Below are 12,496 nucleotides of genomic sequence, written 5' to 3'. Positions count from 1 at the left end.
TTTTAAATAATTTTCGCTGGAAGGGAAGGAATATCTTTATTTCATGCTGTGGATTCCTTGCCATAAAGTTAGTAAATGTTTATCTCTTTGAGGCTTTAAGTCTTAAAGGTAAGACTAAGGAATTTATAATAATAGTAAATTACAGAAGTGACTTTAAAGGTGTTTCCAAATATAAGCTGAAATCAAGCATTGGAGCTTAATTACAAAACAAATACTGTCTGGAGCATCTCCAGCAGGTACTGTTGGAGAAAGAATTGTTCTGCTACCTGAGCTAAAGTTGGGATAAGGAAAATGAGTTAAACAAAAAAAGCCCTAAACAAACAGAACTGAACCAAAAGCCCCCCTGGAATTCCTGTGAATTCTTTCAGTCTTGTAAATACCAGACCTTTTCTGTGTTAGGCAGATATGCTAGGTGTATTAGTGTTTTCTTTCTGAGGGTCACTCATTCATTCTGTTGTGGGCTGGTGCTTTCCCTGACCTGCATTTCCTTTCTTTCCTCCTGAGGTACCACTTCAGTCTTCCTGAGTAAATTTTGTTTTCTGCATATTTCACCATTATATGGGTTCAGGGCCAAATGGGAAGTGGTTTGGGTTTAATTCTTGCTCTGTACAAATAAATGGTTACTTTGCATATTTGCTGTTTTCATTTATGACTGCATTTATTTCCACAGCCTGAGGAAGAGCTTGATCCTGAAGAGAGGGACAACTTCCTCCAACAGCTTTACAAGTTTATGGAAGACAGAGGTAATGCTGAATTTTCTTCCTTTTTTTTTTATCTCCTGTTTACTTCTTTAATGGCAAAGCACTCAAAGGGAACTTAAATCCTCCCTGAGGTGTTTTGGTTTTGTTTTGCTTTCACAAAGCCTTTTTTATGTTCACAAGGCCTGTTCAATAAGCCCATGGTTGATTTCTGGTTGTGACAGCCATGGCTGACAGCTCTGCTGCTGTTAATCCCAGGCTGGAAGCTGTGGAGTCTGTCCACGGATGGTGAAATCCAACCAGCAGAGAATGGAGATGTGCCATCCTCAAGTCTTCGTGCACAAATGGAGCAGTGATACTTGAAGAGACAGCTTAAAAGATTCTATTTTTTCCTGTAGCTAGAACAATAAACTAGTCTATTTTAAAGCTCTGTTTTCACAGAATTGAGTGAGACTTGGTAAATTACAATAGTTGAAGTCTTGGCTTCAGAGCTGTATCAGAAGTGCACGTGCTCTACATAGGGAGCTGGATGTACCTGCTGACTTGGGAGAGCTGCTGTTGCATAAGGCATTTGCAGTTGTGATGAGACTGACACTGAAATGGAGGCTTTATGCTCCTTTTTAAAAATATATATTCAAGCCTACAGAGTTTTGTCCTTTAGACTATATTGGTTTGATTAATTTTACTCATGAAGTCACCATTTCAATCCTGTATTTCAAATACCATTTTCATCCTGCAGTAGCCTTGGTGTGAGGTAGATTACAGGTGTAACTACTGCCCTTTTCTCTTTTTTTTTTTTTAATCTTTTCTCTTGACAGCAGTTGCCTGAATGAATTTCCATAGCAGCACAGAGTGCAGCAAATGTTGGTTTATTTGAATTTGAAACAACCAGAGCTAAGGATAAAAAACATGAAGTACTTGCAGAGTCTGAATATCTGCCCCTTTCATTTTTTGAGGGGGGGAGGTTAGAGGTTGTTAATGGGGAAATCAAGCTGCCTTTGTAAGAGGGTCTGTATGCCTCCTAATGAGGTTTGTTCTAGACCACAGAATCATAAAAGAACAATTCAAAAGCTGTTCAATATTGCCAGTTCTTATCATAGGTTTAGAAATTGAGCATGTATTATAGCAAAGTGTTCTGGAGCTCATCCAATATAATTTTGAAGGCCTCCTGTGTATATAACCAGTGTTTCTGGAGAATAAGCTGCCTTAGGGGAATAAAAGGCTAAGTTGGGGGGGAAAAAAAGAAATCACTCTGCTGCTGGGCTAATCCAGAGTTTTCCTTTCACGTAGCCTGATTCTTCTCACTTTCCTGTTTTCTTCCTTTCTCATTCTCCTTCTTAAACACTCACAGACTAGAAAACAAGTAACGATGTCAGGACCTTGTGAAGGCAAAAGGAGAAAGCATTTGTGTACTGAATTTGAAGACTCAGTCCATGAAATATTCTTTAAGCCAGTATGTGAACTGAGCAATGTGCAGGACTTTTTCAGGACTGGAACTTTCTCCCTGTCTGTTTGCTTTTTATTTTCCTTCTCTGTCCTTATAGGAAGATTTCTGTTCCCACCAGATTTGTTCTACATTCTGTTCTCTCAGTATAAATGTTTTGATTCACAGAATCATGACAGTATTCCCAAAGTCCTATAAAATTATTTTAATGATTCTAAATATAATTGTATGAAGATGAGGGAAGATATGAAGCAGCAGGGAGGGAGGAGGTTTGGTTCTTCCTTGCTGGGAGGATTACTGTCTACGTATGCAGCCACTTGCCCCAAGTCACTTTTGGTTTCTCCTTTTGCAGATAATTACTGTTCTTTATGTCACTGCCACTCAGCTGATTTGAGTTCTTTTTTTTTCCCTGGAACTATCCCAAATATTCATGTCTGGTCATGGCCTTGTGCTTTTCCACATTCTGACAGTTTGCCTGAGTCTCTTCCTAATCCAACATCTCTGTTTCTTCCTCGTTCCTTTCAGCCCACAGATTTTTAGTTAATCTCTTCACACATTGCTCTATTCCAGCATTCCTCAGGTGTGCTCTGGAGCTTCCTGCAGTTCTGGCTGTTCTCCCTGCTCACAAGAGGAGCAGTGGGGTGCAGCCAGGTGGATGGGGGTTAATAAACCTGGGAGGCTGATAAACCACTCAGAGATAGTGATGCATTCAAAAGAGGGTGAAGCCTTAACTGGTGATTGGAATTTACTGACTTGAGAATGTACTTTAAGCCATTAAATACAGATTTTAAAATGCAGAAGAATACTTGTAATCAAATATGTGATAAAGGAATGGAAGATGCAACTTGGTGTTAAAACTTTTTTCTGTTTTATTTTATTCAGGTACTCCTATCAATAAACCACCAGTTTTGGGCTACAAGGACCTTAATCTCTTCAAACTTTTTAGGCTGGTTTATCAGCAGGGTGGGTGTGACAATGTAAGTGCTGGATGTTCCCTGAGCTAAATTTCTGTTCATTTGTATCTATAAATGATTGCCCAGGCATACCCCATCCCTGGAAGTGTTCAGGCCAGGCTGAACAGGGTTTGGAACAATCTGGGATAGTGGAAGGACCCATGGCATGGGGTTGGAACTGGATGTTTTTTAAGGTCCCTTCCAACCCAAAGTGTTCTGTGGTTATAAAATGCTTTGGCTTTTAGCTCTGTTAGATATTATTTCATAATGTTCTTATTTAACAAAACCTGTAAACTTTCTTTTTTCTTTTTTTTCTCCCTCAAAGATTGAGAGTGGTGCTGTATGGAAGCAAATTTATATGGACCTTGGCATTCCTATTTTGAACTCGGCTGCTTCCTACAATGTAAAAACTGCTTATAGAAAGTAAGTTCTTATATTGGATAATGGTGAAAACACTTCTGTTTTCCTTTTCCTAGATGTAGCATGTACAATATTCAAGAGATTTTTGATAGTTGTGGACAACAGCTGATATTCTTCAGTTAATGAACAGCTATGAGCATTTTCCAGTGCTGATGTGGAGGAAAGGAGGGAGTGCTCAGGGCTGTAAGTTCCTGTTGCTCCAATACATCAGAATTCTGCTCATTTTTTTTACCAAGAAACTTTCACATTTTTTGTGTGCTGATGGCATTTCACAGTACACCAATAAAATTTATAAAATAAACTTTAGCAGATTCATTTTTGCAAGTTCAGGCAATTAACAGTAACAGACTCCTTAATCTTTAGATCTCATGTGCATTGAAGAAAATTTTATACCAGTTGCTTTAATTTCATGAAAGGTGTTGACTGAAAAAAAAACATGTTTCAGATTGTATATTTCCATATAATCTTTGCAGAATTTGTAGAATAATGACTTTAGGGCTGAACTGTGTGCATTGCTATGGTAGATGTGACAGTTATTAAATAATAAAATCATTACTTAAAATGACAAATTAATGAATCTTTTTCTTCTGACCCTCGCTTTTCAACTGTGTTGTAACTTTTCAATTGGAAACCTTTCAGGACTGACATTTTCCAAGCTTGTTTTCTAAATTAAAATTGTTTTTATTATTTATCCTCCTGGAAGTTTGACAAGAAACAGTTGAGCTTTTTGAGTAAAAGAGAAGAATGAGGTTCTCTTAACTCAAACCTAAGGAAATTTGGAAATAGGGATGACTCAACTCATTAATGTCGATGAAGATGACAATATTGAGACTATCTTCAGTGGGATTTGAACTGGGCACATGCTTAAGGTCTGTATTTTACAGAGAAGAGTGTTTATCCTGGCAAGAGTAATTGGTAAATGTGTACTGGGTTGCTGTTGCAGTGAATAATGATGATGTTGTTTGGACACAAGAAAACGTGTTGTGATAGTGTGTTTTAACTTGCATATTAATTTTTTGAGGAATAAGCTAATTCATGCCTCTCTCACCTATAACTAGATTAGAGTGTGCACAGGCAGTTTCCAGAGAACAAGGTCATGCATGGTATTACTGTCACTAATTCTTCACTGGATGGGGATGAAGTTAAATACGTGGGAAGCACCTCTCTGTGTTCTTTTTCAGCATTTGACTTGAAATTGTTTCACTTCAAAATCATCTCTAGCATTTATATTTTCATTTATTTGGGTTTGTTTGGTTGTTCTTTTTTATTATTATTATTATTTTCCTGAAGTTACTGAGAAGGAAAATAGGTTCATGTACTTCATTAAATAGAAAATAAACCATAATACAAATAGAAATATAAATGGGACCTTCCTTGTTTCTGTAGGTATCTTTATGGTTTTGAAGAGTACTGCCGTTCTGCAAACATTCAGTTTAGGACCATCCATCACAATGAACCAAAAGTGGTAGAAGACACACAGAAACACGTGGAACCAATGGAGGAAAGTGTGAAAGAGGAACAAAAAATGCCCCCAACAGAAGTTAAAAAAGAAGCAGAAGAAAATTATTCCAGCAGTGAAAGTGAGAAAGAAGAAATTGAGCTAAGATCCCCAAGGGTGAGTGGTTTGAAGTGATTTGTGTTTAGTCCTTAACAAAGCCCTTTTGTATAGTGAGCAGTTTCCATAATGAGTTTTCCCTGTGGAGCAGCTGCACGTTGGAATTGGTGCACTGGTACAAGTGTGGAGTTCTGTGAGTGTTAATTGTTAATTTTTTCTACCTGGACACAGTCAAGTTTTGATTATTCCTTCATATTCCTCACCACACATGGGATTTGCTCAGGCTCAGTTGGATGTGCTGTGGTTCAGGGATGGCTCAGGAGCTGTTTGGGGCTGGTTATCATCAGGATAGTGAAACACAGCAGGACAGTCTTGGTTGTGGGTGAGGATTTCCACAGGCACGTGGAACCTGGAGCCTTCTAGCAAGAAACAGGAATATCAAAAACCTGCTATGGATCTAAGAATCAAAGGAAGACTCATTCCTCTGAGTTGGTTTTTATCACAAGTCTCTCTTCTGACAGAAGAAACACTCAAATATTAGAGTATATAGACAAAAGCAGAGTGAGGAACAGTTAAATTTAGCCTTCAATTGTCATTAAATGCTGTAGAGATGAGGGTTGTATTATTATGAGGGTTGTAGCTGTATAGATCAGATCAGTAGCCCATCAGCTGGAGGATACTAAACACCATGAGGAATACAGACAGTACTTTAAAGGTATTGGAATATGACTGTAGCACTCCATTATGTTAAAAGAACATTTTATGTTCTTTAATAAGAGTATGACTACTAAAGGACAAGAATTGCTGCTTTTAAATTGTTCAAGTTCTAAAAATTCTGTTCAACTAAGTTATTCTGTTAAAGTTCTTGTCTTGCAAAGCAAGAAGCAAATTATGGTCCTATAAATTAATAGATGAAAGGACATGGTGTAAACACAAGTTGAGACTTCTATTATGTATTATATTTCTATTTAAATGGAAGTGGCTCATTTGTTCTAAGCTGCATCAGCCTCAGTGAACTCCCTGACATGACATTAGCTTTGTCCTTAGCTTGTTTATTTATTTTTGAGTTAGTTTTCTTTTTGAGAACACAGGATAAAAAAATAAAGATTTTTTTTTTTAATAATTGGCTCTTTGTTCTGATTAAAAAGCAATAATCCTATCAAGAGACTTTTAATAATTTAAATTATAATCCTCTGCTAGTTCTCTAAGAATCAGTTGCAGATAGTCCCAGGCAGCAACTGCCTGGGAACTCAAAGTGCCTTTTAAAAATGGGATACTTAGAGTTTTTTTTGAAAGCTGACAAATTTCTGCCTGTGCTGTCCACAGGTGAGTGTCAGGATTGAAGATGCTGAGGGGAAGATGCCTCTTCTCAGTACTCCAACACAAGCACTTCAAATAATGCTCTTGCTGTAGGTGAACAAGACATTTTGGCCCCCTCAGAGCAACAAACATTGCAGGTCAAAACAAATGTCCTGAAAGCCTCCATCAGTTAATCAGAAACTCATCCTCATTATTCCAAGTGAAGCAGATATAAAAATTTAAAGCTTTAATTTTACCATTTTAGAATATTTTATGCTTTTTTGTCATCTCCAGCCTTTCTTTTCTACAGGAGTTGCATGTCTCACTTTCTTGCTGAGATTTGGAGAGGTTATGGACAAAGCAGGTGACAGGAGTCATTAAATTGATCTTATTTGTATTCTAGGGACGAAGAAGACTTGCCCGTGATGCAGCCCCTGCTAAAAAAGATGGTGAAGAGGATAAAACCCAAGACAAATTAAAAGACAATAACAAAGAAAACAAAGATGTAGAGGAAACACCTGAGAATGCAGAAAAGAAAGAAAATGAAACTCCACTAGGGAAGAAAAGCACACCAAAGCAAAAAGAGAAGAAAATTAAAAAACAGGAGGATTCTGATAAAGAGTCAGATGATGAGGAAGAGAGGCAGAGGGAGAGGTAAACACTAACTTGTATCACCTTCTTTGAATTTCTCTGTGCCATGACAGGGCTGTTCTCCAGGCAGGAGGACACAGACTTGATCTTACTGAAGTGTGAAAATCAGAAACGTCGTTCACTCAGGCAGGCAGGGAAGGGAACATTTTATTTCAGAGCCTGCTGTACTTTCTGGAAGCATCTTTTTGTGCTTAATGCCAGGCAGTATTTTTCACTGTCATTTTACTTGCCAAGACTGTGTTGGTGTTTTATCACACCAATACCACCAGACACCAAACTGACCTGGCTTTAAGTCTGCCAGGTGCTGTGAGGATGGGGACAGCTTGGAGACACTTCCCTGGGCAGTTGAAACAGAAATGGTAAAAATCTCTCTTCTGCTGTGCTTTTAAGGGTTTGCTGATGGCTGGTGAAGCTGCAGGCTCCTTGTTTCTGTTGTGTGTCAGATGATCAAGGCATCAAAGAGTTTTCTTTAGGCTGTGTGGGTGTTACTTGTCCTCTGAGTTGCTTGCCACAAGATAATTGATATTTCACTAAGGCCAGCAAATCTATTGCATTAAAAGCAAACCCATAGTCCTTTCTAGTATTTTATTTCTTGCTGACTTTTTTGTAGAGTAACTTCTAAATTATGCTAAATTCTCCCTTTAATAGGGGATGAATTATAGCTAAAAATAGGTTAGACTGTAGTTCTTTAAAATACATTTGAGTATAATATTTTAACAGTAGCTAAAGGTATAATAAGAGGTGGATGTATCTAATAAGAGCTGTACAGACACTTGGCTGAACAGTTTTGTGATCAAGTTTTTTTCCAATGGAATGGTGTTTGTGTCCATGAGAGGATCACTGTGATGGCAACTCAAACTTATGTGAAGTTAATAAACTGTCACATGTTAAGCCAATTGTAAAAGTACCTTTTTTTATAAATAATGTGTCAAAATCAAATATTTCAGAAACTGAAGTTAGTTCTTCCTATGCTGTTTAGGAGACACACACTGAGTTCACTTTCCTTCCTCTTTGTATTATCAAAATATTAATTTAGAAAATACTTTTTAAGCTTTGAGGTAGTTGTACGCTTTATAAATTGTGTTTAAATTTTAATAAAAGTTTCTGGATATTTTTGGCACTTAGCTCTAGTCTCCCTAAGTTTTGTTCATGATTTAAAAAATCTGTTTCTGAGCAAGCTTCAGAGACAGGACAGGGTGCAGAAAATGAATTACTTTTTTTCTTGCAGCCTTTTTCTATCTTGACTACTCTCTTTAAATTTTAAAATATGATTGTCACTAATTAGTGGGTATCTCAAATACATTTTACTGCAGGGAAGAAATTGAGAACAAAGGAGAATCAGAAGGTGAAGAGGATGAGGAGGACACAGAACCCTGCCTGACTGGAACCAAAGTGAAAGTAAAATATGGACGTGGAAAGACTCAAAAAATTTATGAAGCCAGTATTAAAAGCACAGAAATTGATGATGGAGAGGTTTTATACTTAGTTCATTACTACGGTTGGAATGTGAGGTGAGGATAACAAATTGTCTTTCATTTCTTTGTTCAAAGGCTTATTTACAAAAGAAATTTTTCTTTTTAAGAAAATAAAGCAAGAGATGGTCAGTGCCATATTGAATTATCTAAATAAGAGGCTCTGGCTTCTTCACTTTTCAGTGTTGGTGATTTTGTTCGTGGTGTTGCATTGAAATGTCAGAATATACTTGTATTTTTCCAAGTATCCATCTGCCTTAGTAATCCTCACCCCTTCCAGGAGCATTCCTGATATTTATGTGTCTATCAGTGTTAGCACTAGCAAACTTCCCTTTAAGGGAGTCATTGATAACAGTGAAGATATTTACAGTTCAGTGTATTAAGCTCTGGAATTTTGGCAACAAAATACATTCTTGTTTTGAATGTGTCCTGGGTTTTTCTCCCAAATTTGCCCTAAACCAGGACAAATGTTAACTGTGATTGTAAAAATGCTTCTCCTGGCAGCCAGTCTTTATAGTACTTTATATTCTTCTGGTATATAACTTGTGGTGTTCCAAATCCATAAGCAAATTTCTTTACGTGGCAACATGAAGTTTGAGTGTGGCAATATTCCCCAAATATTTACAAGTTCCCTTTACCTTATTAATGCCTTTAGGACATTTTGAGGAGACATTAGTGTGTTTGTGATTTTCAGAATCTCATCCTGTTTGTTGCCATAATTTAAAAACTTTACCTTTTAAAAAGAAAAGTACATTTTCCTGCTGAGGCATGGTGTGATGAAGACTGTCTTATGTGTATGATGGAATATCTGACACTTCAGAGCTGACTCAGTCCTGTGAGTGTTCCAGTGCTTTGCTGGTGAGAGACAGGGAAGAATTTGTACCTTCATTCCCTCATGCAATAAGGATTTTTTATGGACTGGAAATGTCACTCACCTTTCTAAGGCCAGATACTGCATGAGTTGTAAATACATGCTCTGCTGTCATGGAATGGTTTGGGTTGGAAAGGAAAGCCCATCACATTCCACCCTCCTGCCATAGGCAGGGACACCTTCCACTATCCCAGGGTGCTGTGAGCCACATTCAACATGGTTTGGGCATTTTCCTACCTCATTAATAAATATTTTGTGCAATTCAAGTCTTTTACTCCTCATATTCAAACAACATTTTTATGTGCAGTGATAACAGCATGTTGTCATTCCCTTTCAGGTATGATGAATGGGTGAAAGCTGATCGGATTATCTGGCCAGTGGAGAAAGGAGGACCAAAGAGAAAACAAAAGAAAAAAACAAAAGTAATGATTTCAGTATGTTTGTTGTAGTACTGTATTTAATGACTAGCACTGTCCCTGTTAAAAAAAAAATAGTTATTCAGTCCACAGTCTAGTTTTTAATAGAGCAAAAAGTTCGATAATCAGTAGTGAAACATTAATAAAAGATCCAGTTTCCCCTGCAGAATAAAGAAGATGGTGAAAAGGACGAGAAGAAGGACGAGGAGAAACAAAAATCCAAGCGTGGGCGGCCCCCTCTGAAATCCACTCTCCCATCCAACACGACCTGCAGCCTCCCCAAAACGCCCAACAGCGAAGGTAAATCTGGCTCCAGAGGTGCAGGGAGCAGCGTGTGCTCCCCACCATTCCCAGCTGGAGCCCAGCGTGGTGTGGTGGCCTGGAGCTGCATGTGAGCTCTGAGGTTCCTGCTCCTGGCAGCTCCACAGCAGCAAGGCTCAGCGCTCCTTCCTCTCCATACAAATTAATTCTTTCGATTTTAATTTTAGCAACACCTCGCAGGCAGACCAGACGTAGCTCAGGAATGTTTGATTCTGATAGAGGATCAAACGGTGAGTGATCCCTGTGTATGCTTTGGAGGCTTTTTCAGTACCTTTTTGAAAAGAGGTTTGGTTTTTTTTTTGTTTTTTGGGGATTTTTTTAACCTTCTTTTTTGTTAGTTTTTTTGGTTTGTTCTTTTTTTTCTTTTCTCCTTGTAAATTTTATTAAGTAAGCAGTTGAGCTGACACTGCTGAGGAGCACAGCTTGCTCACAGAAGAGCAGTGACTGTACAAGTCATTCCATGTTCTTCAGCCAGAGCCTTTCAGCCCTAAACAGACCAAATCCAGTGCTATAATGATGGTCTTTATTGTGCTAATTAAGTCCTCAACCTCAATACTCCATCATCCAGCAGAGCTGTTAATTATACACAAATTGCAGCACATCTTTGGTATTTCTAAGCCTCTCTGAACAAGAACTGAAGTGAAATCACTGTCTCATTTTAGTAAAGGTCCCTGAATAATCTTCTGGTAATGTACTAATGCTTGCTCTCTGCGTGGTGCATCATTTGTACAACAGTTTAGCAATGACATGTCCGTATTGGGGTTTAGAAGGTTTTTATTTTTTGGGTTTGGGCTGGGTTTTTTTCTCTGCATGGAAGGGACAAGTATTGTTTTTTGGTCTTGAAGTGTGTCATATGGGAGAGGCAGTATCCATGAGATCAGGGGAATCTGTAAAACTATTTTTGCTGCAATAAAATGTAGTTTATTTGTATTGGCTTATTTGGGAAATAATAGTAGGAGAGTCATAGACTTCAACTAAATCACCTGAGTTAAGAGCATCATCCAGATGCTTCCTGAACTCATGCACCACCACTACTGCAGTTTCATAGAAATTTTAGGTAAAAATAAGAGCTGTAGCAAGTGTGTTGAATAATGCAGGATTTTTAAAGTGTAAAATTATTACTGTAAACTGATGTTGACACCATAGATTACTGAAAACTGGGCTTTTTGTGAGGTTCAAATAAAAAGTCATGCTGCAATTAATTATTTAAGGTGCTGTTTGTTTCTTTTTAAATTTTTTTTTAGACTCTGGCACATCTGACAGTGAAGCAGATGAATCATCTGAAAAGAATTTGAATGAAGAATTTTCTCCAGAAACTTCAGAACTGGAAAAAAGTGAAAAACTCCATGATGAGAAGCTGGATGAGGAAAACCCAAAGATTTCTCATGCGCTGAAGGAAAACGACAGGACTCAAGTACAGCCACTAGAAACACTGAAACTGGAAGTTGAGGAAAGTGAACAAATTGTTCAGATATTTGGGAATAAAACGGATCAAATGGAAGAAATCAAAAGAGAAGTTGAAAAATCACCTAAGGGAAAAGGGAGAAGGAGCAAGACAAAAGATCCCTCATTGGAGAATGCGAAGGTTGCACCAGGAAGCCAGGAAGAGGTGGCAAATGAGTCTCTTACAGAACCTGAAAGATTAGATGTGTCTTCCTTGGACTGTAAAGACATTTCCAGCACTACTGAAAGTGAAACAGAGCTCTCCACAAAAGATAAGAAGCTTTTGAAAAGGAAAACTTTGGAACAGGCATCACCTGAGAAGAGAAATCGGCGAGAGAGTGAGATGGAAGTGCCAAATATTGTATCTGAAGAGAGGACCAATGAATGTACTGGAGCAGAGGAATGTAGAGGGCTGAGTGCTGAGGAGTCACTCAGAACTGAAAATGAGGAGATGCCATCCCTGGTGGCAGAATCGGTTCCGCACGGTCCGGAACTGAGGAATGACAACTTCCAACGTCCGGCCGAAGCAAACGAGAGCGTTCCCTTGAAAGATGAGGATGACACAATGCCTCAGATTGGTCCTGAAACCTTGCTGTGCCATGAAGTAGACCTGGATGACTTGGATGAGAAGGAGAAGAGCAGCAGTGAAGACACAATAGCAGAAAAGCCAGACCCCAGTGCTTCCAACTCAGCCCCCTCTGCCTTAGCCCCCGGCGTCCCCTCGAGCTTCCCAGTGGCCTCTCCTCTGGCCCTCAGCCAGGACGAGTCACGCAGCATCAAGAGCGAGAGTGACATGACCATTGAGGTGGACAGTGTGGCAGAAGAGTCTCAAGAAGGGCTCTGTGAGAGTGAGTCTGCCAATGGATTCGAAGCCAGTACCACGTCGAGCAATTGCAGCATGGCCGGGCAGGAGAGGGAGGTGGGAGAGAAAGGTGAGCATTTCCTGGAGGAGT

At 38.7% G+C, this 12,496-nt stretch overlaps 1 protein-coding gene across 7 annotated transcripts in view; it reads left to right on the top strand.

Annotated features, from left to right (window-relative positions):
• The window catches only part of ARID4A (AT-rich interaction domain 4A), a 45,921-nt gene that overhangs the window by 28,297 nt on the left and 5,128 nt on the right, over positions 1 to 12,496 (top strand). For 3 of the 7 annotated variants that reach the window (XM_033515416.1, XM_015630742.1, XM_033515414.1), the window contains 10 exons: positions 671 to 743; positions 3,025 to 3,119; positions 3,421 to 3,518; positions 4,902 to 5,130; positions 6,773 to 7,023; positions 8,334 to 8,531; positions 9,701 to 9,785; positions 9,935 to 10,079; positions 10,268 to 10,330; positions 11,345 to 12,475. In XM_033515416.1, coding sequence (XP_033371307.1) covers positions 671 to 743; positions 3,025 to 3,119; positions 3,421 to 3,518; positions 4,902 to 5,130; positions 6,773 to 7,023; positions 8,334 to 8,531; positions 9,701 to 9,785; positions 9,935 to 10,079; positions 10,268 to 10,330; positions 11,345 to 12,475 — 2,368 coding nt within the window. Of the gene's footprint in view, positions 1 to 670; positions 744 to 3,024; positions 3,120 to 3,420; positions 3,519 to 4,901; positions 5,131 to 6,772; positions 7,024 to 8,333; positions 8,532 to 9,700; positions 9,798 to 9,934; positions 10,080 to 10,267; positions 10,331 to 11,344; positions 12,476 to 12,496 lie in introns of all 7 variants that reach the window. The other 4 variants (XM_015630743.1, XM_015630741.1, XM_015630745.1 and 1 more) reach the window with 4 other exon arrangements.

The sequence above is a fragment of the Parus major genome, chromosome 5, assembly GCF_001522545.3.
Source record: "Parus major isolate Abel chromosome 5, Parus_major1.1, whole genome shotgun sequence".
NCBI classification, from domain to species: Eukaryota; Metazoa; Chordata; class Aves; order Passeriformes; family Paridae; genus Parus; species Parus major.
This window is presented reverse-complemented; position numbering and strand designations above follow the sequence as displayed.